Source organism: Panthera onca, chromosome B4, assembly GCF_046562875.1.
Source record: "Panthera onca isolate mPanOnc1 chromosome B4, mPanOnc1 haplotype 2, whole genome shotgun sequence".
Taxonomy (NCBI): domain Eukaryota; kingdom Metazoa; phylum Chordata; class Mammalia; order Carnivora; family Felidae; genus Panthera; species Panthera onca.
In genome coordinates, this window is record NC_138345.1 from 140,915,253 (window position 1) to 140,942,324 (window position 27,072).

General features: G+C 53.6%; 1 protein-coding gene across 3 annotated transcripts; it reads right to left on the minus strand.

Annotated features, from left to right (window-relative positions):
• Window positions 1–750: 750 nt before the first annotated feature.
• On the minus strand, window positions 751–26,798 carry MLC1 (modulator of VRAC current 1). Of its 3 annotated transcripts, none has more exons than XM_060656048.3 (12): window positions 24,035–26,798; window positions 23,409–23,653; window positions 22,032–22,121; window positions 20,593–20,646; window positions 20,110–20,211; window positions 13,839–13,937; window positions 13,266–13,337; window positions 12,230–12,346; window positions 8,907–8,963; window positions 8,109–8,231; window positions 4,069–4,221; window positions 751–2,908 (listed from the first exon to the last, which is right to left on the minus strand). In XM_060656048.3, the coding sequence occupies exons 2-12, from the start codon at window positions 23,586–23,588 to the stop codon at window positions 2,738–2,740; spliced, it is 1,218 nt and encodes a 405-aa protein (XP_060512031.1). In that variant the 5' UTR covers window positions 23,589–23,653; window positions 24,035–26,798; the 3' UTR covers window positions 751–2,737. The 3 variants fall into 3 exon arrangements, with proteins under 3 accessions (XP_060512031.1, XP_060512032.1, XP_060512033.1); XM_060656049.3 differs by having other exon boundaries at window positions 751–2,812; window positions 24,035–26,785; XM_060656050.3 differs by lacking the exons at window positions 23,409–23,653; window positions 24,035–26,798 and adding an exon at window positions 22,423–22,559.
• Window positions 26,799–27,072: the final 274 nt, after the last annotated feature.

Consider the following 27,072-nt stretch of genomic DNA (forward strand, 5'->3'; position numbering starts at 1 on the left):
GTCACAACCGGCCCTGGACCCCACCCCAGGTCTCCCTCGGACCCTCACTCCCGTTGGGCCTAGAGGCCCGCGCTTGGGGAGCAGAGGTGGAGATCATAGTCCCCAGGGTGGACACGCAGGGCTGGGGGGCTGCACACTGGCTGTCCCTTCCTGGGCTGTGGGGAATCGGGGTGGTCAGGACGGCTTCTCCATCCCGCAGAAGAACCTGAGGTGGCCTTGGTGTCCCCAGGTTCACTCGTGGGGGCCTGTGCCGTCACCCCACGTGTTCCAAGTGTGCCCAGTATCCCACGCCACCCAATCGCTCCACAGCCTTCTGTGTCCTCCTTCCTCCCGCCTTTATGGAGGGAGGGGGGAGTAGGAAAGACCCACCCATCCAATCAATGGTCTTTGCTGGCAGGGAATTTCTGAAACATCATCTTTTTTTGGTTTTAAAGCTTCTTTATTTTGCACTTAACTTCCCAGGATAACCCAAAAGTGAGGTTCTGCTCCCATTTTGCATGAGCTCTGGCCAACTCAGTGCCGGCAGGCAGTTCCCCTGAGTGGGGAGGGGTCTTTGTGCCCCTTCCCAGTCTTCACCACTCAAGCCACTAGGCTCTCAGGGGTCCCCACCTCCACCTGGCCTCAGGGATTACATAAATCACGGACAAATTAAAAAGTGGCCCTTACCTCCACCAGCCCTCCTATACTTTCCTCTCAGTTCAAGCCCTGGACAAAGAGATCCCTAAGGGACTCAAAATAACATAGGCCACGTTTACATGTTAGCATTTATTCAGGAGTCATTAAACTGTATCAAACAAATGTAAATTGACAGAAAAAGAATCGTACATTTTTAAAACCCCATTTGTCTGGATTTCTCAAGCTCTATCTGAAATAAAGTGCAAGCCAGTACCAAGCCCTAGGTGCCTAATTCCAGCTCTAAGACTCAGACTTCTGGGACATCCAAGGAAATATCAGAGTGGCCTGTGCTGTCTCTGTGGCTCCCGTCCCAGGCTCCTGAGCAGATCCCCCTGCTGGCCTCCTTGCCTGGGAGCTGTAGGAAGGGCAGGTGACCTCGACTGCGGCTGGGGGGCCTGCATGTGTGCAGGAAAGAGCCATCTCCCCTGCTCTTGCTTATTTGGGGACATGGCCAAGGACAGCAGACAGGGGCTGGCTGGCTGAGGACAATGCCTCCTCGGCTGGCACTCTCCCCCTTTCCCATGTCTCTTCTGACTTCTTCCCAACCCAACCTGCCGTGAATGCTGTGAAGACACCCTGGCAGCCAGTCACTCGTGCTGAGCAATGAGAAACCGGGGAGGATCCCTGAATCCCCCCCCCCCCCACCCCCAGGTCTATACCCAGTCAGCCCGCCAATCCTCACTAACAAGCTACAGGAAAGAGCAAACGTCAGCACCTTCCCGCACAACGCCGCTGAGCTCCTCACGTGAAGCAGACAGACACAACCACTTGCACGTGCAGCCTTGTGAATGCAGATACTGGCCCCAAGACAGTTCCTGAAACCATGAACGTTTCCATTTTCAGAAGGTGCTCCCCGCCCACTGGAGACTTACCAGTGCCCATGTCAACTGAGAAAAGCTAATCGTTCTTCCAGAAAATTCCAGGTATACTCAGGGGACAAGGAGACAGCACACAATTCTTGGCGGTGATTTTAACTGAAGCAAATGTTATTCTCACACCCAAACCGTCTTCGCTGTCTGGCAGGAGGGGCAGTGACAGATGGGAGAGACCCGTGGCCTGGGCTGGACCTCAGGTAAGTGAGGTCAGGAAATGGAGGGAGCTGGAGAATGCCCAGTGATGACCCCCATGAGGGTTCTGGGGGGCATCTGTCTCGCGTCTTGAGAATGGTAATGGGAGTGCCAGCAGAACCCATGAGAGGAGGTAGGGGGCCCAGCCCCACCTGCATCACCAAAGCCAACGAGACCCAGAAATGTGGCCCAAGTTTCTACCTTTGGCCCCACCCCAAAGAACACTGAGCTGTCACAGTGGCCAGGGTCACTCTTAGTGTGGGTGTTGACAAAAGGGCTCAGGAGCTGGGTACCACCCAGCACAAGTGCAGACAGCCCCTGCTGACCTGGGCTCTGCATACCACGCATGACACGGACAACACCGGCACCAGTGAGCAGGCAGGGTCCTTCTGGAACGTCTCGGTCTAAGACAGAGGGCAGAAGTTCGGGCACGTGAGCGCCACACAGGCACAGCCGTGGGTGTGGGGGCTGCCTGCGACCACGGTCCTGCAGTGAAGGGGCTCCCCACACAGCTCTGCTCCGTGGTCAGAGACGGTGCTTGGCAGACACGTCTCCAGAGAGAAACGCCCGAGTCGTTAAGACCCACGTGGAGCCGTCCACAGCCCGGCTGTCGTCTGCTTAAGGTAAGTGCTCGACAAGAATGGGCCCGGGAAGCCAGCGAGGTGCAGGAGGAGCAGATGGGCGGCTGGCCGCACGTGCAAGGCCTGCCTAGGTGTCGGTGCCGGGAGGGTCTGGCTCCAGCACGAGCCCCTTCCTCACCCGAGAGCCCCACACCACGGTGTGTGCGGTGGCGCCTTGGGGGTGAGGAACTGAAAGACTCCTAAGCACAAAATGGTCAACACTTGCCTATTTAACAACTAAACTGCTAAAAGAAATGAAGACTCCACCTTGCAGCCTGGCCTGGACGAAGGTGAAGGGCAAGTTAGAAAGTGGTAGCTTCAAGACAACTAGCCAGGCAGGGGCCCTGCTCCTGCCTCGGTCTCCCCGCCCCACGGTCACTGGGCCATCTGCACCACGACGGCCCTCCACGCTTTCTCCTTGTCGAACTCCTTCAGGGGGCTTCTGGACACCTGTGGCCAAACAGGCAAAGTGTTATTTCTTCCGGGGGCCACCCGAGTGCAGGAGGCAGGTGGGAAAGCTCTGTTAACTCGAGAGCTTTTCTCAGCCTGTGAAAAAAGGACAGGAAACAGCCCTGGAGCCCCGAGGGGACACGGAGGCCCCCGTTCCTCCACCCTCCCACAGACCAGCCCCTCTGTCCCGGTCCCCGCAGAAACACAGCCTGGGCAGGGGTGGGCTGTGGGGGGGGGGGGGGCGGGGGGGCGGGGGGGCAGGCTGCCATGGGGTGAGCACCTGCCTGACAGCTGACGGGACGTGGCCTGCATCCCAGCATCGGGCAGAGCAAGCAACTACATACAGGGGGTGCCCAAAACATACCCACAGATGGTGCCATCGATCTAAGGGACGGGTGCCCCCACACAGAAGGCCCCGGGTCCGGCCGTGCGTGTATGCAGGCACCATCGGGGGTGGGACACCCAGGGAAGGAGGGCACTTGAGGCAAAGGTGACCAAACACCTCCAGAAACAGGGAGGGCAGCTGCAGTCCCCAGAGCCTCTAGAACCTTCTGTTCTGGAACCCGGTGGGAGCACGCATTCACCAGACTTGGTGCCCCCACAAAGAACCAGGTGGGTCTCTCAAAGGGCCTGGGGGCCAAGCCATCCCCACAGGAGACCCAGCCTAACTGGTAAAAACAAGGAAATGACCCCATCTGCAGGTTTCAATGAAGGAAAGCGCAGGAGAGGATGAAGGCCAGGGTTGCTGAGGAAGAGCTGACGGCGGGAACACAGGCACACTCGCACAAAGGCCCCGTGGTCGGTAGTACCAGGTGGGAGGAGGGTCTGGTCCACCCACGGCGTCCCTGGTGGACCCTGTGGCAGCCTCCCCAGTACACAGCGTAAACACCTCTGGGCCAGCAGCTCCTGGGGAGGAGACACTGGCCCCCTCAGCCCTCCAACTGTGGGGGGTGGGCAAGACCCGGTGGCCTGGAGACTGGCAGAGGGGCTTGCATGACCCTCCAGAGCCTGCCGGACAGAGGTCACTGAGGCCACATCTATAGGGAGCTCAGTGGGCACCCCTTCCCATCAGAGCCGCGCCCCTGAGAGGGGCCAGAGAAGGAACTTCTGTGGCTTCTGTGGATCCTGGCCAGCTTCCTATCCATGTTTGCAGGAGTAAAACTGAAGGCATTCAGTCTATACCGTTTTGAGGACTGGATCTGTGTTTAGGGCCACCCCACAAGGACGGGGAGATCACCGTGTTGAAGGCCACTCACCTCCCCTGCTGGGCGCTCCTGCTGGCCGGTCTGCGCAGCATCCCAGGACGCGCCCAGCTTGAAGCTCACGCACTGGATGACGGTGCCAGTGTTGAGGCCGGCTTGCAGCAGCAGCTGCAGCATCAGAAGCAACCGCAGCACGTCGTAGGATTGCTGGTGGGAGACAAGGCGGTGAGCTGACGGCCTGCCCCGGGCCCGCCACCTGCACCGGAGACGCCACGCCCTCCAGCCCAGGCAGCCGTGCAGGCAGCTCCCGTCCTCCCACACACCCCCCTCCTCCCCAGGACCTTCCCAGAGCACTTGAGTGAGTTGGTGTGAATCGATTTCAGGTTTTCAGGTACGTACACTTCTGCTGATTTCAGGAACCTGAGCAGTAATCATTCTGTCTCGTGAGTGGGAGTCAAAGAAATCAATTCTGTAAGTTGTCATCCTGGGTTTAACAGATGCCATAAAAATGGCCCACAAGCAGCGGAGCCCTGTGGGTAGCCCGGGGGCTCACAGTCAAGTCTCCCACATCCTGTAACCACCACCAATAGAGCCGGTGACACAGAGGGTGTCCGTATGGGGTGAAGTGACCGGTTACGAGGGCTCTGAGCCGGAGACGGGGCCCCTGGGCACCGGTGCACAGACACCATCAGCAGATTCTCTTGGAGCTCAGGCTGGCAGCTGTTGGAGGGAAGGGGGCTGAGGAGTGCCTGGGGTCAGAGGGGGTGATGGGGGCGTGGGGGAGCCTTGGCGAGCAAAGGGTCCAGTGAGCACCCAGCCCTCCCAGGCGCAGGCATCCTTCGGCAGAGACACGAAGCAACCACGTGATAACACAAAACCCCCAGCTCCATACTGTGTCACTGTTGAGAGAGAGGGAGGGAGGGAGGGAACAGAAACACCTCTCCTCAAGCTAATGTAGAAGTTTAGCCACAAGCCCCATTTGAAAAAAAAAAAAACAAACAACACTGTTTCCTGGAGCCAGGGAAGTTGATTCTAAAACTTACATAAAAAACACGCAACAAAAGTGAGGTAACCCTGAAGAGCAGAGTGATCAGGAACTGGGCATCCAGCCCGCCAGCTGGCGAAGCCTGTTCGAAAGCTTCCATAATCAGGACAGGGCGGCACCAGACAGCAGATGTAGGAGAACGACAGGTGCAGACACAGACAGAAGCTTAACGTGTGATACGGGCAGCATCTCAGATGACCGAGGAAAACGATGGGTGTTTGAAGCCCCGAAGAGGAAAGGGGAGTTCCTTATGCTCCAGGATAAACTCCCACTGGACACACAAGTAGTCGTCTTTCTTTTTCTTTTTTAACGTTTATTTATTTTGAGACAGAGAGTGAGAGAGAGCAGGGGAGGGGCAGAGAGAGGGAGACAGACTCCCAAGTGGGCTCTGCACTGAGGCTCAATCCCGCAAACCGTGAGGTCATGACCTGAGCCAAAATCAAGTAGTAGCCTTTCTAGTTGCGGCTTAAAATCCCAAACCAACAAATGCGTATGTTGATAAATTTGACCACAAAGAACAAACAAACAAAAAACTTCCTCACGACAAAAATCACGAGTGGAACGAAAGCCAGCTGGCCCGTGGGAGCCACTATCCAAATCTTCTGTTATAGGGAAGACACCCAAATACTGGTGAAGCTCAAAGTCCGCTAGACAGTGAGCAAAGACAGGACAGAGCTTACTGGAGAAGAAATGCCAAAACCACCAGGCACAAAAGCCCAGAGTCTCGTGTCCAGACCAGAGACACGCACACCGCAGCCCCACCACGCACGCTGGCTCACCCACGTGACAACGCTGGGTGACAACACTCTGTGCTGGGCTGGTGCTCGTACCAGTGGTGGGACGGAAAATAGGGCCTTCCGTGAGGGGGACTCGTCGCCATTTCCCCAGACCAGAGATGTGTCTGCCCTCTGGCCCAGCAACCCCTCTCCGAGCTCACTGTCCTAATGTCGCACCACACAGACTCCAAACCAGGCGTGGGCACTGAGTAATCCGTAACAACAGCAGAAACCGGGAGCAATCTGTCTCCACCCTTTGGGGACAGGCTGGGAAAACTGTGTGGCGTCACAATGTGCGTGTATAATTAAAGGACACAGAAAAGCTCCTGTCCTCGATGTGAACAATGCAAACAGAAAATATTGAAGTCGACCACGTATCAAATCAATACTACAAACACACGCAGAAAGGGGGCTATTTCTCTCCTGAGTGGGGTGAAAGCGAGCTGTAATCTCTCTCGGCAGGTGTGCTGCTGGTGGTAACATTGGTGGTGCAATTGTGACAATTTTTACATACAAGATAAAATAATACCTACCCTCAGTATTATCAGGAAACAAGATTCTGGAGTAAAAAGAATACTAACACAAAACAACAGAAGTTAACAACAACAACAAAAAATCCAGCGTGTAATTCTGAACTGGAAATACAATATAAACTCAGGATCTTGACGGAGGCTGAGAAGCAATGATGCCCCCGTATGAATGAGCACACGCAGCTCTCAGATCTTGAGGTCTATGTACGCCTCCCTCTGAGGGGCCTGCGTGGGTCTGGGGCGAGGCGGGATGAGGTGAGCCTGGGTCACCCCCCACGTCTGCAAGGAGAGGCTGACGGGTTACTGCAGGGAGCACCGGGCTGCAAGGTGCTCCCTCCGGCCACAGCTGGGCCAACATGAGCATCAGAGAATAATGACAGCAGCACTGTGCAGATAACAAAAACCCGTGAGTCCCTGGCGGTGCTCAGAAGGGAAGAGGGACAGGAGAGCTGGGCGTCTATCACCTCTCTTCACCCCTAGGTGTGACACAAGCGCTCAGGCCGGGGCCGGCCACCAGGGCCCACCAGGGCCGGCCCCGCACAAGGTGTCGGGACAAGGCACCCGCAGGTGTCTGGCTGACACAATAGCTGTCTCCCTCCTGTGAAAGCCCCACCCACCGCCACCACCAAGAACACTCTGCCGGCTGCCGCCCAACCAGGCGGGGGGTGACAGCACGTGCTCTTGACCTCACTCCCACTGGTGTCACAGGAAACAGATCCACAAGTGGGACCTTCTCCCAGACCACTGGCCAGGACTCCAAAGTATCAGGGCCACAGGTGGGGACTGTCTGGACTCGAGGGAGACTCGACGGCAAGTTGTGCCCCTCAGCGGGTCCTGCTCTGCGAGCTTCAGCCTATGAGGCACATTCTTGGGACGGTCTGTGAACACTGAACGTGACATTGCATGATTTTGGGCCTCTCACATGCCTTGGTGGGATTGCGCGTGTGTAAGAGGCAGTCCTTCTAGAAAAGTTAAAGTATTTAAGGTAAAGGGTCCTGCTGTCCCACACCCGCCACTCACTTTCAGATGCTCCCGAGAAATGGTCCCACCCATCAGTATGAACACACATGTACACACAACACATAAAGCACTTAGAATCTTGGTGTTTACTGCGGTGTTCTTCCAACTTTTCTGTACATTGGAAATGGCCCACGAAAAACACCTGGGAGCAAATACCACGCATGCTGGTGACAACGTAAGGCATCTAAGAAACCAGCCTAGTGACGTGTGTCTGAGCCTGTGGAGACAATGAAGTGCTGAGAGATCCCAGCCAAGTTCTAGTTAGAGGCACACTGTATGTGCAAAGAGACCCAACTCTCCTCACGTTTATCTATAAACTTGTGATTCCAACGGAAATTCCAACAAGGTCTCTCGTACAACTGGATGAAGGATAGCTTCCAAAGTGACAACGGAAGGAAGGAGGGCTGAGAAAATCCAACAGCATCGTGAAGGAGGGGTGTCTAGGTGGGACGCAGGGCCGCCTGAGACCAGGCAGAATCGCCCGAAGTTAGAAGAAGAGGCAGCCTGCACGGAACAAGACTGCGTGGGCATCAGAGAAGGGAGTGCAGACACCTGGCTGCCCACGCAGAGAAGCAAATTAGACGTGGCCTCGTGCCACATGCAGAAGCAGCTGCACGCAGGTCAGACGCTCACGCGGGCCACCTGTCCCTTGGGACTCTCCTCCCACACAGCCTCTGGCAGCAACACCAGGTTCCCACAGGGTTCTGACAGAGCAACGCATACCTTGATGGCTGGCGGGTAGTCTTTGAAGATCTCCAGGATTCTCATGATGCTGAACGACAGGTACCCAGAGGCAGTGAACAGCAGCGGGGACGTGAGGCTGCAGATGGCAATCAGCACCTCCACCTGACGGGAAGGAGGTGAGAACGCGGGTCTGGCCGGCCCGAGGGGCCCGGGAGCCGCTGTCTGCATAGGCAGGGGTGGACGTCTGCCACAATGTGCAGGGAGGGTGGACGTGGCCCTGGGCTCAGCACGAGGCCCTCGCCAGGCTCTCTGCACTTGGTCACCATGAGCTCCACGCGTGGCCTGTGTCCCACCAGATCCCCTGCCTCGCGCACAACTAACCACTCTGTTCAAAGAGCAACACAAACGAACGGCCGGCCTTCCCGCTGCCCTAAACCCTGTTCTTTTAAAACCCCACCCACATCGGAGGACGATGCCTGGGTTGTCTCGGAGGCCGCACAGCCGCGTGCAGGTGCTGATAAAGCACGAACTCAGGTGTCACTGTCAAACAACAGACCTGGCAAGACTCAGGATGGGCCGGAAGGACCAGGTGTCGTCCTTCCTATGCTGAGTCACAGGACTCTCCTGACTTTCACACCAGATGCGCTCACTTCCAGCCCTCAGAGTGCCACACAGCCCTCGCCAGGCCGCCCCTGGCTCGGCACCCTCTCAGGCTCAGCCCTGCAGCCCTATCACCGTGGGGGGAGAGCCCTGTCACATGGCAGCCCGGGAAGGGGTGAGCCAGGCCCTAGCAGTGCACAGCAGGTCCCTGGCACCTGGGGACAGGGCCTCACTTACCAGACACTTGCTTGGACACTCAGCTGTGACGTGACTGGCAATGGCGCTCGGAAAACACTAAGAGAAAACAAAACACAAAGATTTCAGAGGTGACAGTCAAGGAAGTTAATTCCAATCACGTGCTCCTGTTTCGAGGGGCACATCCTTGTGGCCAGTAGAGCCGAAGCCTGCCTTCCTGGCTAGGGGACTGGCAGGGCTGGAAAGGGCCGGGGGGAAGTGGGGTGGCCTCTCCGAGGCCTCATGTGCTCTGTTCCATGGCTGCAACGCACGTCTGCAAAGAAGCTGCAAGAGCCACACCAGGAGTGGCCTGGACGTCCCGGAATTGCTGCCTGTGACATTTTGCCACCTCGGCTGAGATCGGGGACACCTGCCCTGAGTATGCGTGCGTGTGCCTGCTGAAACTGAGGCCATTCTCCTGAACCATCTCAATTCAGCATCACACTGAGGAAATGTCATACGGATTATGTGTGTCACCTGTGTTCAGATTCTCCCAACTACCCCAGTAATGTCCTGTCGTAGGTGTTCTTTGTTCCTGGTTTAGGATGCAATCAGTGATCACAATGTGCTTATGAGTCCCCTTGACCAGGGAGACCTAGGTCATTGTCAGATGCAGAGGTCCTGAAGAGCACACAAGCTAGCTGCAGACGGGCATTAGCTGGGGCCAGTCTGGTGCTTCCTCATCATCAGACTCAGGGAGCCCCAGGAGACATGGCTCCCCGCCAGGCCACCCACCACACTATGACCTAGCGGTTAGGTGGGCTCTTCGGTGGCTCTCCTCCACTGAGAGGGCCCTTTCCTCTTTATACTCAATAAACGTCTTTTTCCACTTATTTTAAGAAGCTTGACTTAGTTTCATGCCATTCCAGCAGAGAGGGAAGCATAGCAGGGCACGTCCTTCCCAAGGTGCCGAGTGCTGAGCCTATTAAACCCACTGAGCCCATGGGCCCAGGTGCATCCAAGGTCTAGTTACCTGGCCACACGCACAGCAAAGGAAATGACCACACGCTGGGTGGCAGCAGACTCCTCCCCTTCGTGGGAGTATCTCAGCACCCTGGACACTGGGGGGACATCTATACTTGTTCAGGAATCTGGCCTGAGGGTGAGTGGGACAGAGGCAGGCTTGAGGCCATGAGATCCCCGGCAGCAGCTAGAGGGCTGAGAGGGGAGCAGGCCAAGGATGGCGGGGAGAGCAGCACTTTGGAGGCCCTGGTGTGGGTGCGACAGATAAGCTCATTATGGACAGGGGTGTGGGCATGGCTGCAGGGGTGGGTGGGCCTGGCCCAGGGAGTCTGCTGCTCTAAGGAATGCGAGAGGTGAAGGTGTCCATGCGGGAACCTCCCCCCAGATTGGTGTTTCTATCAGGGCTCTATGGCTGTAAGCAGAGGAGGGGCTGCGGATGTGGAACAGCCACTCAGGAAGTGACTGGAGTGGTCCCAACAAACATGGCGGGGTGAGGGCACAAGGTTGCTTACCAGCCCCTGGACTGGCAGGAAACTGGCCCATGGGGAGGAGGGCAGGTGATACACACCCGCTCGTATACAGATACATACCAGGCCTAGGGAGGCTGCAGGGACAGGCTCTCGGCCAGGCCCCAAGCCCTGGACCCCCGCCTGGTCTACGTCCTTGGCCTCTCCACGGGACTGGGGCAGGTAGAGCTGTCTGACCCTCCCACCCCAGGGCAGAGAGGGAGGAGCATCTGCAGACAAAGGGCTAGGGAGGCCGGGTGTGGGGGAGACGGCCACAGCCTCTGTGGTGGATGTTCAGGCAAGTAGCTCTGCACTATAAGCTTTAGGGCAATATTGGGTCTCCGTCCTCAGTAACTCAAGGACATAATTCCAAGTGCTTCCACGTCACCTCAGAAGTTAAACATGCAGACGCGCCTTTTTCACAGCCTCACTCACTGGGGCAGGCACAGAGGCAAGCGCCCTGTAAGTCCCACCTGCGCACTGGCAGCGGGTGACCAGGTGCGTGACCCCATCCCACGGCCTCCCTGCCTGCTCTCTCTCCCCAGGCTCCAGTCCTCGGGGAGTACCTAGGGCTCGGCAAGGTTGGGCACGGGCACCCCCAGTGTTGCTGAGCCCCAGGACGCAGCAGGAGTCCAGCCCCAGCACCCGACACGGGCTGCTGCGGCCCAGCCACGCCAGTCTCGGCCTTCCCGCAGCTGAATGCACATGTGGTCGGGACAAAGACCACCCTCTCGAGGCAGCATCAGGAAGAAGAGCATGTGGAGGAGCTGCATATGCTGTGTCTCAGTCGTTCATCCAGGATGACCCCGGACAGCAGGGTGGGACAAACCAGGCCCTTCCCGCAGGCATCACCATGTGACACAGTGACATTGCAAAATAGTCATGGGATGACGATGTCCGGAAGCACAGGGTGCAGGTGTTTGGGATGTGTCACTTGACTGTAGGATTTCAGGCACGCAGGGGTTGATTTGAACTGTTCCATGCAGATGGGAGGAGCCCACACCAGCCAAGGCCCCTACCCAAATGGGAGGCACTGGGTCAGATGCTCCACGGGCTGCGTTTCCGTTAAACGCTAAACGACATTAACTTGTGTAAACAAACTTAGTCGCTCATAAAATGATGAACGAGCCATATGTAACACAGTGACCCCATATATCAGGCACTTATCATGCACGCACGAAGCGTTGTGCTGGGAGTTTACCACAGCAGTATTTAACATAAAATAATAGCATAAATATATTACATTTTACAAAACACACATTGGGAAACATGTTATGTATTCTAGACCTGATGTAAAATAATGTAAAATAATCATTCTTCGTTCTTCAAGAAAAAGTAACATAAAAACATGAAACAATATCGATTCACATAAAAACAATTAACAGGGGTGCCTGGGTGGCTCAGTTGGTTGAGCATCTAACTTCAGCTCAGGTCATGATCTCACGGTCTGTGAGTTCAAGGCCGCATCGGGCTCTGTGCTGAGAGCTCTGAGCCTGGAGCCTGCTTCAGATTCTGTGTCCCTCTCTCGCTCTGCCCCTCCCCAGCTCATTCTCATTCTCTCAAAAATAAATAAACATTAAAAAAAAAAAAAGTTAAGCTTCTGACCCATTTTATCTTTGATTCTCAAATTCCTCCAATTGTGGGGCCAGCAAGGACCCTGGCGCGGCAGCCAAGAAGCGTCCTGCTTGGCCTGCCAGCAGCCACCTTCCACCCTCTTCTCTTCCAGCTGCTCCCTTGCCTGAAATCCACCAAAGCTGAGCTCCAAGACTGGCAGTGACTGTCTTGGGGACAGTAGCCAGGGCTCGGCCAGTGGCGGGGTGACCCGCGCACATATGAGGGCCACAAGGGTGTACTCACGGCCACTAAGATCCAAAAGAACGTCACGGAGAGGTGTGGTCCCGAGACAGCATCATCCACGTTCAGAGCGATGACCCCACCCAGGACGGCAGAGACGCCAGCAATCACCTCGATGACCTGGAGGGACAGAGCACATAGGCAGGGCCACGAGGCAGTGTCTCTCATGCTGCAGGTGGGCAGGGGGACATGAAGAGGATGTTCTAAAGAGCTCAGGGCAAAGTAGCCATAGGCCCTATGTTGAAATGTTGAGGATGATCTCTAAAAGAACACCAAAAAATGCGTAGCTCCCAACTCAAAATTACTGGAAAAGGAAAAAAGTGGGAGAAGAAAGGACGAAGCTCCCACCAATTCAAAGGAAGGCGGGAAAAGTAAGAGAAGGCATGGAAACTAGGAAACAGAAAGGTGGCAAAACGAAGTACAGACGTGGCAGTGCAGGCCACAGACTCACAGGTGAGGCCACTGAGAGGGTGACAGATGGGGGAAGGATGAGACGCAGTCCCATGCTGTGACAGCAGCATCCCGAACACAAGGACGAGACAAGCTGATAGTCAGGGCAGGAAGACACAGCCCGCCCGTGCTAACCAAAAGAGAGCTGTGCACTTGACCAGTCAACACAGACTTTATGGCAAAAGCCATCAGCAAGGGCAGATGTGCTAAGTAATCGTGAGAATAGGAAACAACTGTGAACTTGTACATGACAAAGCCCCCAAAAACCCATGGCAAACAGCTACGGAACCACACACAGAAATCACGAGCACTATGCTCAGAGCAGGGGGCTTAACACATCTTCCACAGTATTAGGACAAGTGAACTAAAGAAACAAGCTAGAAACACATAAAAGACTTGCAATACAGTTTACAAGAGAGGGCAGCCACATGATCTATCCTTCAAACCAGGACAATTCCGAGTGACAGGGTGACCTTAAGAATTCCTTGTGGATGGCAGATGTCACTCAGGACAGTGTGTCACCATGGACCTTTCCCAAATAAAATAAAATAAAATAAAATAAGAAGGAAAAATTTAAAGTTTATCTTACTGAATAGGATTTCAGGACCCGAGCAGGAAATGCCACTTCATACAAAATGTTGGTGCTATCTGACATGGAACCCTAAAGAGAGACAGACAAAATGTTTGGCCCGGTGACTTTACATGTGCTGTGGCAGGGGGGTGGGGGGGGGGGTGGGGAGGGAGAGGTGCACCCTCGCAGCCCACTGCCCAGGCTGTTGGCACTGGCTGGCCACGTCCAGGCTGTCACTTTGGCCGGGTTCTAAACTACTAGCGTGTGGGAGCCACTGGTGGCTCTTTAGACTTGAGATATTCCTTGCATGTGAAAACAGAATCAGCTGCTGTGACCCCAGTTTCCAAGGTGACACTTTTCGCAGACCTGGTCTCTCGACGGGAAATGATGGGGCACCGGTACTTGACCAGAATCACACCATGGGGAAGTTGTGTGGCATCTTCTACGTTGCCTTCCTGAGGCCATCGGCCTCATGAGACCCTGGCGGGCTGGGGCTGCATGCGGTGCCCTGGGGCAGCCTACCCTCGTGTGCATGGGTGAGTGTTCTGGGGGGCCTGCTGCACGCCCCATGCAGCGCAGGGCTGGACCCACCTTCTGCTTACAATACGCCTCGCTCGACCGTGCCGAGATGATCACCGTGGCTGCCATGAAAAGCTCCAACAGAAGGAGAAGAATCAGATTAAAATTTATCTGCCAAAAAAGAACACATAGGTCTGTAAGACTAGTTCTCTTCACTTTTCCTTCTGTAAATGTAGACAAAGGCTTAGACACCTGTTTAAAGTTCTGGGCATCTTTTTCTGTCAAAGGCCAGATGCTAGGCACAGGGGCCATACATCCCCTCTGACTCATGTGTGTCTGTTTTGTTTTGTTTAAACCACTCTTAGCTCAAGGGCTTGCTGTGGCCATTGAGCTGGAGGCTACTCACCCGATCTAAACCTTCCTTAGTGGTTTGCCCCCTGGGTGTTTGAGGACGTTTCGAAAACCAGCACACCTTTACATAGCCCTATGCATAACTGCCAAAAACTGAACAGGGCCTTAGAGGTGACAAAACTGTTCCATGTCTTAATTGTGTTGGCAATTAAAGGAATCCATCTCTGTATTCATAACCAATGAATAAAAAACTAAAAAAAGTAAATTTAACTATAGGATTTGCAAACCAGCCAATATGGAGCCCTGGCCCAGCACCCCCTCTGTGGGGCTCCCACACTCAGGGCCTCCCTCACCTGCCCCCACCACCCCGGACAGGTGCCCGACAACTAGGGGATCCCTGGGGCCCAGGGACGTGATTCACACGAGCCAGTTCTAAACCTGCACCTGCCTCACCCACAGGAAAGGCTCCCTCTCTCGTTCCCATTCTGCCTCCTGACTGCCTGGTGCTTCCCCCTGTGGCCCCCAGCCTGGGCACGTCATGCCCCCTCCCCTTGGGACCTGTGAGTGATGAGCTGTCTTTCCAATGGCAGTTGTCCCCTGATCTGTTGGCCTCCCCAGACCACAGTGATAATAAAACCTATGTTTAAAATCAAATGAAATTCATTATTTGATCTATAGAACTCTACCTGCAAAATTGAGAACAGAGAATCATCATTCTTTTATAGTATTTGGTGGAACACTAACAAAAACTGACCGTCTATCAGGCCACAAAACAAGCCTTGGTAAATTCCAAAGAACCTACACTACAGGTTGGGCATTCTGACTGTAACATAATCAGAAAAACCACCACCAATGGAAGACTGTGAAAGATAGTCCCGTATGTCTGTTTTATCAGGGTCCTGGTGAGAAAGAGAGGGACACCCAAGAGGAGGGGCTAGAGGAGATTTAATCAGAGGATAGCTCTCAAGTCTGGGCCAGGGTGAAGGGAAACCTGGAAGGGTAGTGGTGACTACTGAGGACAAGAGCAGTGAAGGAGTGGCCAAGAGAGAGGACCCAGCCTCCATCCAACTACACCCCCAAAAGGCTCAGAGCCAGGGGAAGGGACAGCCTAAGCACTCTCAAATGTCCCATCTGAATGAGTCTCTCATGGGCTGACCCCAAAGGAGGCCAGAAGGCAAAATGCTAGGGGAACCAGCCCACATATGCCACCTCCTGGACAGTCAGGGAGACAGTGGGTGGGAAGTAGGTTTGGAGGGACCAAAAGGGAAATCTGCAAACACGTAGGACCAAACAACGATGAAAATCCATGTCATGTCAAATCTGGGATGCACCTAAGCTGGAGCTGAGAGACGGGGCCAGAGGCACCCCCGCTGGGCTGGGCTTTCAGCTCATGACAGGTATAGCACACTGACCGACCCACCGACCGACCGACCAAGGAGCAGCCCCAAAAACACAGGGAGCAAGGACATGACAGACACCAGGAAAGAAAATGGCAACCAGAAACAAACCAAAGGAGGTTCCACAAGAGCTAGTTCTTGGAAAAGAATGAGATACAATAAAGACACAAATTAAATTCGGGGGGGGGGGGGAGGGGGGGGGGAGAGAAGGAAAGAACTAAAAACGGAGCACATTTAAAATAGGGGGCTATTGGGGCGCCTGGGTGGCTCAGTCGGTTAAGCGTCCGACTTCGGCTCAGGTCATGATCTCGCGGTCTGTGAGTTCGAGCCCCGCATTGGGCTCTGTGCTGACAGCTCAGAGCCTGGAGCCTGTTTCGGATTCTGTGACTCCCTCTCTCTGACCCTTCCCCGTTCATGCTCTGTCTCTATCTCAAAAATAAATAAACGTTAAAAAAATAAAATAAAATAAAATAGGGAGCTATATCACTATCTACTACGTGCCAGTAATTTTGAAAAACTGGATGATATTGGAGAAACTTTTAATAAAATAGAAAATCTGACACAAGACAACACAGAACACATCGATACTAATAATGAAGCCCTCCCTCAGCAGCAGCTCTGGGTGGAGAGGACTTCACAGGCAAGTTCTACCCAACTTTCAAGAAGCAGTTCATTCTATCAAGTCGTTCTGAAACACAAGAAATCAGTGCTGCTTCGCTTACTTTATGAGGCCAGTGTAGCCTTGACTCTAAAACCAGATGAAGGAAATCTAGGCCCATTTCATCCAGGAGATGCAGAAAACCTGAACACAATACCAGCTAGTCGCCCTGTCAAGACTATCTAAAATAATACTGTTGTGTTTGAGTAAGGTTTATTCCAGGAAAGAAAGGCTCAACACCAGAAAAATCTGTCAATCTAATAAAGTGAGGAAAGGTCATCTTAACATATGCAAAAACAAACTATTAAAATTCAACACATAATTGTATTTTTAAAATGAAAATCTCATGACAAACCAGGACTTGAGAACATTTTTAACTTGGCAAAAGTTATATATCAAGAACTTAACAGAGACTCTTTCGATGCAACTCATTTAAAGTCAGGAATAAGACAGAGACGCCCCACTGGTTCCCACTGCGGTGGGAACCCTGCCACAGCTACAGAGAAAGAGAAAGAGAAAGAGAAAGATGGCAGGACTGAAGTGGAAGTTCGCACGGTCATTGTTTGCGGAGGATGTAATCACCTGCACAGAAGAACCAATACAAAACTATGAAGAATAAGAGAGTTCAGCAAGGTTTCCAAACACAAAATCTACTGACAAAATGCCCTTTTTATTTAAAAACTGGTACAGTCTGAATAGGTTTGTACTTAAGTGAATATATAGCAGCAACGTCAATCTCCTGGTTTTCACATATTCTGATTATGTAAGATGCTGTCATTTGGGGAAGCTGGGTGAAGGGCACACAGGAACTCTCTGTGTTTGTGCAAATTATTGAGTCTTAAAATATTGCAAAATAAAAAATTAAATCAATACCCTCTCTCTGCATTCTGATAATTCATCTGAAAACATAACTTAAAAAATAAGCACCATTCATACTGGCAACAAAATCTGTAAATGATCTAGGGATTACTTAACCAAGAATAAACAGAACATTAAGACCCTAATACAGGACACAGAAGATGATTTGAGTGAGTACAGACCATCTATGCTCCTGGGTAGAATGATTTAACATAACGAAGATGTCAAGTTTCACAAAATTACTATATCAACTTAAAATCATCATAGCATAATCCCAGGTGCAGCTGTTGAGCAACTCAATAAACCTATTCTAAAACCTATTTAAAGTCAGAGAGGCCAGCTGTGAAGGGGGGGGGTGTGTGGCTCTCCCACAGGACATTAAGGCCTGCCCAGGGCATCCTCATAAAAAGCATGGTGTTGCCCAGTAACAGACAAACTGGTGACAAACAGTGGCAAAATCACTTCTGCGTGGGAATTTGACACAGTGTGTGTGTGGGGGGAAGCAAGTTCTGTGACTCAAGGAGAGAAAGACAACCTCCATCTTCAGATGAGCCGATGTTAAGGGCAGGCAACTAGCAGCAAAGGAAGCTAGGAGACAAAAGCAGAGGAAGGGGTGCTCAGAAGCATCAGTGATGAGAAAACATGAAGGGAAGTAACAAGCAGCTCCCGCTGTAGTCATCTGACTGGACACAGTAGAAAATCGGTGACACCAAACGTAGGGAAGGTTTGGGCCCTGAGAAGCCTGCGCACGCAGTGAGGGTGAGAACAGGGCCCCGTTCTTGAACAAGTGAGTCCAGGGAGACGGCACCTCTTGGTATATGAGACCCCTGCAGACACGTGTCTGCACCTGCTCCTGGCAGTGGGGCATCAGAGGTGACCCTCTGGATCTACCCCTAAAGAATGCTGGGTAGATGGGGGAACCCACAGTGGATGTGGCACAGTGTTAACGGTGAGCAGCCTCACCGTGAGCTGGATGGACCCCCAAGTGCAGGCAGAACGGCAGGAACAGATAAGCTCCCCCGTGTACATCGTGTGGGGGAGGAGGGCTCCCCTGCATACATCGTGTGGGGAAGCTGGGTGGAGGCTGAGGATCCAGGGCCCGGCACGAGCAGGGAGAAGGGGTGTGGGAGCCACAGTCCCAAGCGTCCCATCCTATGTATGGTTTTCTATTTCCCCATGTGTACGTGCGCACGCGCCCCCAGACACCGGTGGTTCGGACGTTGGAGCCACGCGTCCTTAGTGCCACAAACAGCACTTTCAGTGCTGTGTGGCTTGACCTTCACGTGACAGGAACTATCTGAGGGCCTGGTTACCCATGGATTCTGGCACAGTGGCCTGGGCAGGGTGGGGACTGGAGTTCTAGCTTCAGGAGAGGTGGCGCTGTGGCCACGGCCACACTTGAGGAGAAGGCCTGGTGGCATGCGGCTTCACCCACCTTTCAGCATTTATTTACCTGTTTGCGGTCTGCGGGGGCACTGCCCTAGGCAACGTGCACATTCGACTGTGTGTTCTGGTTTGGGGTTTTTGCCACGATGCCCAGTGCTGCTAGGAGCCACACTTTCTGGCCGAGCATGCAAGTGTTACCTCCAAGGCCTGCACTGTCGGGGGTGTGTACACGGAGTCACAGCGCGTGTGCTTCTTCGGAATGTACCTGCAGATGCGGGACTGTTTCCAAAGGGTGTAAAAGCTGCCCCAGACGGGAGGCAAGCACCTGGGGCTTCTGCCCATCTGATGCTTGAAATGGCAACTCTTTACGGTTTTCATTTACCTCCTCTTGATTATAGTGAGGCTGAGAGTCACTCCAGCTGCCTGGCGGCACTGGGCTTTCCTCCTCGGCGAGTGCCCGAGGCAGCCCGGTGCCCTAGATCTGCAGCGGGAGCTCCCCACACACCCTGGGACAGGTCCTCCTTCCAGCGTGTGCCCCTGCGTCTCCCCTGGCTAGGCTCCAACACGAGGGCGCAGTACCACTATGCTGCAAGTCCAGGACTATGGTTGGCGCACGCGGGGTGGCTTCAGGCTAGCCTGGTCCAGGAGGGCTCCCCTGCCTTCCTGGACCGCTGTTTAGTAACCCCTGGCTATGGGCTGAGTTCCCAGCCTGCTGTCAAGGGGCTGCCTTCCCTGGCCCTTGGTCACTAAACGTGTCGGGTCCTGCTGACAGGTGCTATTGCTCTGGACCCACTGAGAGGCGCCCTCACCGGCCCTCGGCTGGGACTTTAACGAAGTCCTGGCTTAATGAAGGTTTAATGAAGAAGTACCGGTTCTCAGTAAGGCTTCATGATTTTCTACAAAACAGCCTCACAAAACTTTTGCTTCATTTATTCCCAGGAACTTCACAGGCTTGTCTCTATAAAATAATGTCTGTATTTAAATTACATTTCCAAAGTCTTCTGTTGCTAGCACAATTGTTTTACTCTGATTTTCACACCTTGCAACCTTGCTACACGTGCTCAATTCTAAGGTGGAGTCAGTGGGAACCCTCTTCTGCAGACAATGTCAGTGTGAGTGTCCCTTCCGGGTCCACGTGTGTTCATGTTTCTGCCTTACAGGCCTGGCTGAGACTTCCTCGGGCCCCCCATCCTTTTCCTGATCTTGAAAATAGTGAGTTCAACATTTCCCACAAAACAGAGGCTTTTTTTTTTTTTTTTTTTTTTGAGGTATCTCTGATGAGTCTTCGTTTCTTAGGAAACTAGAATTCTCTTCTGGCATCATAGTCTAAATGGTAAGGTTTTTCCGTTTTTCTTAGTGGTTCATAAAGTAACCGTGTAACTTCCAATCAACAGCATCACAGATTTGATGAAATACGTTGCCAAAGAGACATTAGAAATACTATCAATAAATCCATCTGCTGTAGTCAATGCAAGAATCAAATACAGACAATACTCAAAAGCATAAATTAAATTCTCAGAATTTGTTAGACTCCAGAGCTATGACACACATGTACTGTGTCAACCCAATGACAGCACTGTCTCAGGCCCAGACTCAGTGGGACCAGAACCCCTGGTATCTGCATCAGCAGGAAGACATGTCCAGGAGAAAACAGGAAAACGTTTGGGACCCACGGCACTACCCAGTGACTCACGTCTATTGCTGAGGGGTTCACAACCAGTTTGCATCCAAACCAGATTAAACATGTAGTGGTGATGGCAAACGTGGACACAAACAGGATCTGAAAGTTGGGGATCTGGAAAAAAAACAGGGGTTCACTATTTTTTGCATAACTAAAATAAAGGTATCACTGAATCAAATTCTAGGTAATTAAAAACCCCAAGATTACGACACATACACATAAGGATTAGCCAGGGAGGGTCCCTTGCAGCCCCTCAGTGGCAGGAGGCAGGGTATTCCAGGAAGCCCTGCAGTGGGGGGCACAAGGGCTACGGGCAGTGGAGGCACATCCCAGCATGCACACGCGCACAGGTGCCCCTCAGCCCTGCAGGTGGCCTGGGCCTGCCTCTTGGGTCCACAGACTGCTGGTGCATTCTGCCATCCGAGGCTCTTCCATGGCCCAAAGCCACACTGCTGCCCCCACATCTGCAGAGACCGCACAGAAAGCCGGACTCACCGCATTGATGTTTCTCCTTGAAACGGCAAAGCTCACAATTGCTGAGGGAAGGCACTGAAAAGAAATCAGAGCTCCGTGAGCCGGGGGCGAATCACCTAGACATCTGTACTTGCACTGCAAGGCTTAAGCTTCCAGAACGACCCAAGACATGCCAGCCAAACAAGTGCCACCAGTCAACTGGGCACAGGAGTGTTGGCAATGGTGAAAGGTCCCGTGACTTTCAAAATGACTTATTCTGGAAAATGTTTTTCTGAAGAGATGAAAGAGACAGATAGTGAAACCTATTCTCACTAAATGTACTTAGACGTCGAACTGTCACCTCTACCAATTGCACAAGAGCAGACTTCATCTTACCTCAAGAATTACCCCAAAGGGAAAAACATCTACATGTGAAGAATGTGGAAACAGGGGTCTCAGAGTCTTTAGGAGGCTTGATCCCCACAGAAGTAAAGAAAGAGGCAAGAGTGAAGGTGTCAGGGCAGTGGGGAGGTGAAGGGAAGGGCATCAGCTCGGGCCTTGTGGGCCATGCCAGGTGTTGCCCCTGTGGGTGACACAACCCCTGCAGACCCCGCAGTGAGCACAGCACAAGCCATGGAAACGGATCCCAGAGACTGCAGGACGCAGAGCATAAGTTGGATGAGGGGGTCCCAGGGACTAGGCTTCCAAGAGCGGAGGGGAAGCTGGTGGGACCATGTGACCTGCTTCCCTAGCCTGTCCCTTCTGAAGGTAAAGGGCACCACCAAGGACTTGGCTGAGATACCCATCCCAGGTCAGTGTTGCCCTGGAGCATGGGGGTCAGAAATCACTGTGACCCCCCCCCCCCAAGGAGGACTGCTCCAGTAGTGACAAGGGACCACCTAGAAGGTTCCAGAGAGAACAGTAAGAAATGGGTCAAATTTCTGCAAGGACTTTTGTACTAAGAGGGCAGAAGCCAGGTTCCCTGCCAGCCCACAGGACAGCCCGAAGCGACACGCAGCTGTAAGTTAGAAATCAAAGTGCTGTTTCTTGCGTGGGACTCTATGGAGTGACATTCAGACTTGCTACATCAATCATTTTCAAAAGTAACAAATCTCATTTAAAACTACAGTCAGATAAGGACATTTTTTTTTAATTTTTTAAACGTTTTTATTTATTTTTGAGACAGAGAGAGACAGAGCATGAGCAGGGGAGGGGCAGAGAGAGAGGGAGACACAGACTTCAAAGCAGGCTCCAGGCTCTGAGCCGTCAGCACAGAGCCCGACACTGGGCTCGAGCTCATGGAGTGTGAGATCATGACCTGAGCCGAAGTCAGATGCTTAACCGACTGAGCCACCCAGGTGCCCCAGATGAGGACATTCTTAATGAGGAGTAAGGGACAGCCAACTAGTAAATTTTGGAGCAAAGAAACTCAGAACCTCAAATTTCGGTACTAAAAGATGCAACTGAGGAACGATGCTTACCGATCCTGCAGCACAACGTAAGTAATCCATTTCGGAAGGAAACACATTTCCCAGATAAAGCGAAAACCCCGAAGTCACAAGCAGACAGCTCTGCAAAATAGGAGCACAATTCAGGTTATAACACAGGCACATTGGAAAATCAGACAGCGAAACAACTAGTCTTCTGACTGCCTCCTGGGTCAAACTCAACAGTTTGTACAATGCCAACTTTGATGCCTGGCTCCCGCCAGACCTGACTCCTCCCTGAAGAATGGCCATGGCCCACTCTTCCCTCCAGCACCAGACTAAGGGCCTCAACATTTATTTGGGGGAGAGAGGGAGAGGTCTCTGTTGAAATTTAAAGCAAAAAACGGCACTTCTCCCCAGGACACACCCTTACCCCAATACGTACAATTTCAGGGGGTTTAGGATAACCCCCCCACACTCAGGGCCAGCCTCGGGGGCTGGCAAACAGCCCCACCCTATGCTCTCTGCAAAGCTAATCCAAGTGGACAGCTGGGAAATGCTCAAGTCAGGGGCTGCAGGCCCAAGAGACACCCAGGCCTCAGGTCACGTCTGAGAGATAGAAACTCACTACAGAGGCTGAGGCTGTGGGGCAGGGGTCAGTGTCAAACGACTCAGACAAAGGGTCTGGACTGGGGGGAAGTCATGAATGCCCCACTGTGACGGGAGCACTGGGACACAAGGGCCTGGGGAGCCACGGAGACCATGGGACACACCTAAGTGAGGAGGAGAGGAGCAAGATTAAGTACCCTGGCTACAGGCAGCTGTGGGCAGCGCACAGAGTCCAGAGCCCTGGGACTGCGAGGAGGCTGAGCAGCTGTGTGATGTCAGCCCCAGGAACAGGGACGAGGAACTTCCTCTGCACCCCAGGCAGATGGGGGTTCCAGTCTCAGTAGGACAGGGTCACAGCTCAGGGAGAGGGTGGGCAGGACCACTGGGGGTGCTGCAGGCTGGCCTGGGGAAGCCCAGTGAGGGGCGAGGTCCCCACCAGGATCTTGGCTCTCAGCCTGGGTCGCACAGGAGACCTGGGGTCCTGCCTAAAGAGAGGTGCATCCAATGGTCCAACCCCAGGCAAGCCTGCACTCAGGCTGAAATGACCCCTTCAGTGGTCAAGTGGACACCCAAGCATGTCTGAAGGCAAATGTCCTGACACCAGGTCTGCCCCCAGCTCTCTGCTGACCCTGTCCCTCCAGCCCCTGGGCTTTCTCCTGCTCCATGGCCCTGACTTCCCATCCTGGGACACTGACCCACTGTTCAGTCTGCCAGAGGTCTGCCCTAAGAGCACAGCCCCTCCTCCCATCTTTGCAGGGCAACTCCAGACCATGGCACCCAAAGCAGAAGACACCTCGTGGTGGATGGTGAAGAGCTACTCACCCCCATCAACACAGAGAGAACCCATGTCTTGTGACTGAAGCATGGAGGCAGCCTTGTCGACAGCTGAAGGTCGTTGGGCTTGGCGTCTGAGGTGTAGCTCCCGGCCTCCGGCCTTCCCCGCTCCAGGGTGGGCATCCGGTCATAACTGAGCTCCTCCCTGCACTGCTCATCCCGTGCCATGGTGCTCAGGGGACAGAAGCCACACAACAGATGCACTTGGAGCTCTGGAGTCACCTCTGCTGCCGCTTATTTACCAGTAACAAAATTATCATTTATTTTCAACAACTGAATAAACAACTCTAATTAAAGCACGTTGTTTCCAGCAAAAGAAACACCACCCATACCAAGATGCTACAACTTTGAAGAAAAAATTAGCACCGAAGTTTATAAGTAAGTAAAACCACTTTCCCAGTAAAACAACCCTGAACGGTCTGGATTCAGGGTGGAATTTTAGATTTTAAGTGCCTCACTGTTCTGGGCTCTCCAGAACATTTCAAGCTTCACGCTCATTAGCAGCTTCACTTACGAGTTCCATGACGTGCTGGTTATCAAAGAACATTAAATTGCTCAAGGTGAGATCACAAAATACACACACACACTTAGCGATTTAACGTGGGCACGCTTACCTCCGGTGGTTTCTGGCGTTGGGAGTGCTGGTCTCTGGGTGAGGGGCCGTTACCAAGTCATCCCGCCCAGGGCTTCCAGCAAGAACTATTCACAAATGGAACAAAAGCCCAGCAAAACTGCACTTAAGCCAGGGGAAGGAGTGCCGCTTCCTGAATTTCAATGAGATGAAGAGAGTGACCCTGGAAAGTTCCGCGGTGGTTGTGTAACTGCTGGCTCAGAGCACTGCTCTGTGCCGTCTCAACTCTGCCAAAAATTAAGGGGTCCCTCAGTTCCACTGATGGCAGCTGGGTCACACACAGGTGCCATGGCAGGCATCTCACAGGAAAGAGGTGTACCTAAGAGTAGCACAACCAGAAGCACCCAGTCCAGGCAGGGTGGAGTGCTGGGTGTCCGTTTCTGAAACACCTTACTATCCAAACACCTTGTCATACACCCTTCAAAGCAGCTTTCTTCCATCGATGCTCTGAGATCATAGAGGAAGACCTTCTTCACGAGGTCACATGCACATTTGCACGTTTAACATGGCTGGCGTGGCCCTTGAACTGCTTGGAATTCTGACTCATTGGTTCCCGTGGGCAGCCCTAGCAGCCCTGCTGTGCCTTTTATTTCTGCTGAAGAAAAAGGACGGGAGTATGCTTCGCCCAGAGACACTGGCGCCCTGACAGTTACAGCGACAGTTTCTTTGTTGACATGGGAGCCATAAAGTAGCTCGAATCAAAGCATTCTGAAAAACCAGCTCCTCAAACTGCAAATCCACATAAAGCTTGAGCAAAGGCATTGGTTTTGAATAATGGGATGCTCTGTTGTCTTAGCTTTTCCACCAAGCAAAGAATAGAGTTTTCACAAACTATAACCTGGGAAGTTAAGAAGGGATTTTGAACCGATTGAAAAACCTCCCAAACTTCTTTACGGACTCCCTTTTAAACGATAACTGAATTAGTAGGAATTGGTGCGGCGAGATTGAACCCTTGGTGTTTCTTCTTGTTTGAAGAAAACGTCAAGCAAATTTCACCATTTCTGTGCCTTTCCAAGGTTGTTCTACTCCTAAGAAATGCAAGCTGCCTTGAATCAGAAATTGTGGAGCAAACTCCTCAAGGCCCTGGAGTCCTAGTCACTTGAGAAATGCTTCCTCGTTTCCATTGGCAATACCAACGTTCAGAACAAATCCTGTGTTTCCACAGTATCTTCACATACACTACTGTTCCTAAAACGTCTTTCCTCCTTTTCCTGCCTCCTCAGATCCTACTCATGTTTCAACGTTTCCCTTGTCCTTCAATGAATGCTTACAGAAGGAACAGAGCAGTCCACAGTCCCTCCCGCCTGGAGTTTACATTCTAATGGCCGGACAGAAGCACACAAGATAAGTAGTGTGCTTTATGGCGGGGGAGGGAAGGAATGGGGGTTGCTGCTTGGGGGAGTCAGGGCAGGCCTCACTGAGGAGGCATCTGAGCAAAGACATGCAGAAGGCAAAGAGGGGAGTCTCGCAGAGAGCTGGAGCAAGGGTGCCACGGATGCAAAGGTCCTGAGGTGACCAGGCTGGAGGACGATGGACAAAGCAATCATATGAGGTGAAGCATCCAGATAGGAGGCACCTGTGGGCATGGAGACACCCTTGGCTTGGACTCTGAGATGGACGTGCCGGAAGGTTCTGCGTGGAGGAGCAAGCGGCTGCTGGGTGGACAACAGGCCACAAGAGAGCAGGTGCTGGCCGGGACTGAGGTGGGGCACAGAGGCGGTTTCGAGGAGTGGCCAGGTTTTGGGGAGAGCTTGAAAAGCCAACACGATCTGCAGTCAGCAAGACGTGGGGCGAGAGGGTCAGTAGTTCAGGGGGGCGGAAGGCTTCAGTCTGAGCAGGGCAGGTGCAGCTGTCCCACCTGATGTGCACAAGACTGGGAGAAGCAGGTGCAGAGGGAGCGTCCGCAGCGTCCTTGTCGCCATGAGACCGAAGGCTCTGCTGGGCATCCAGGTGGTCGCACTGAAAAGCTGGGGTGGAGAGTCCCGAATCCAGGCTGGCGGACACACGGGACGGTCCTAGGAAGCGGAAACTCCTGCTGCGCGTCACCCTCGCTCTAGAAGCCCGTCCGTGGCGCCCCCCGGCGGGCAGCATGCGCTGCACACCCCGCGCACCCGCGGGGGGCCCTGGCGCCCTTCCATGCTCATGGGTGTCCCCAGCGCCGAGCGCACGGCCAGGACTCGGCAGGGCTTCCTTCAGGCTCCGGGCGCGGGGTCCTCACCGCCCGGACGAGGAACCCCGCTCACACCGCGCTCGGGCGGAACCATGAGGGCCGTCCCGAGCCGCCAGTGCCCCGGTTCCCCGACCCCGGCACGAAGGCCGGCAACACCCGGAAGGTAACCACTGCTCCTGCAGACAAGGAAACCCCAGGACTCGAAGCAACACCCACAAAGGCAGCGAGAAGCCAAACAAAACTACGGGTCACATTCTGGAGGATGCGGCCGAATTCGAGCTGAGACACGCTTACGGCCCGAAATGCCTAGGTTTGAGCAAAAGAAAGTTCCAGAACTCCGTGTCACCTCAAAAAGTTAGAAAAACACAAATGGGAAAAAAGACAAAAGGCAGGAAATAATAACAGTTCGCACCGACACCGAGACACACGCTTTCTGAAGAGACGGATGAAGTCGGGGAACCTCTGGCCCGGAGGCGCAGAGGGCGGCCGGCGCGGCAGTCAGGGACGCCGGCTCCTACCAGCAGCCCCAGACTGGAGAAGGGCACGGCCACCAGCATTCGAGAAAACTCCACCGGCGGCACACGACAGACTCCAGAAGGTCGGAAACAGAACCTACCCCCGCGGTGGAGAGGTGCGCGCTGAAGGGAGGCGGACGGACACGTACGCCGCGCGCACGCAAGAGGCCCCGCCCACCGCACGACAGCGCGTGGCGCTCTCGCCCACCTGGCACCTCGCCTGGCTGAGCCGCGTGTCAACGGTCGCCAACGGCCAACCACCGACTACTAACGGTCGTGGCGCACGCAGCAACCCCATTGGCCGAGACGGCGGGCGCCTGCGCAGGCGCGGGCGGA

Bases quoted from the DNA above. Each gene is read 5' to 3' on its own strand.
- MLC1 (XM_060656048.3), bottom strand. From the start codon at position 23,588: ATGGCACGGGATGAGCAGTGCAGGGAGGAGCTCAGTTATGACCGGATG. The intron at 22,122-23,408 runs GTGAGTAGCTCT...CCTATTTTGCAG, and splicing joins TTCTCTCTGTGTTGATGGGG to AGCTGTCTGCTTGTGACTTC. The intron at 2,909-4,068 runs GTGAGTGGCCTT...CTTTTTTCACAG, and splicing joins AGGAGCGCCCAGCAGGGGAG to GCTGAGAAAAGCTCTCGAGT.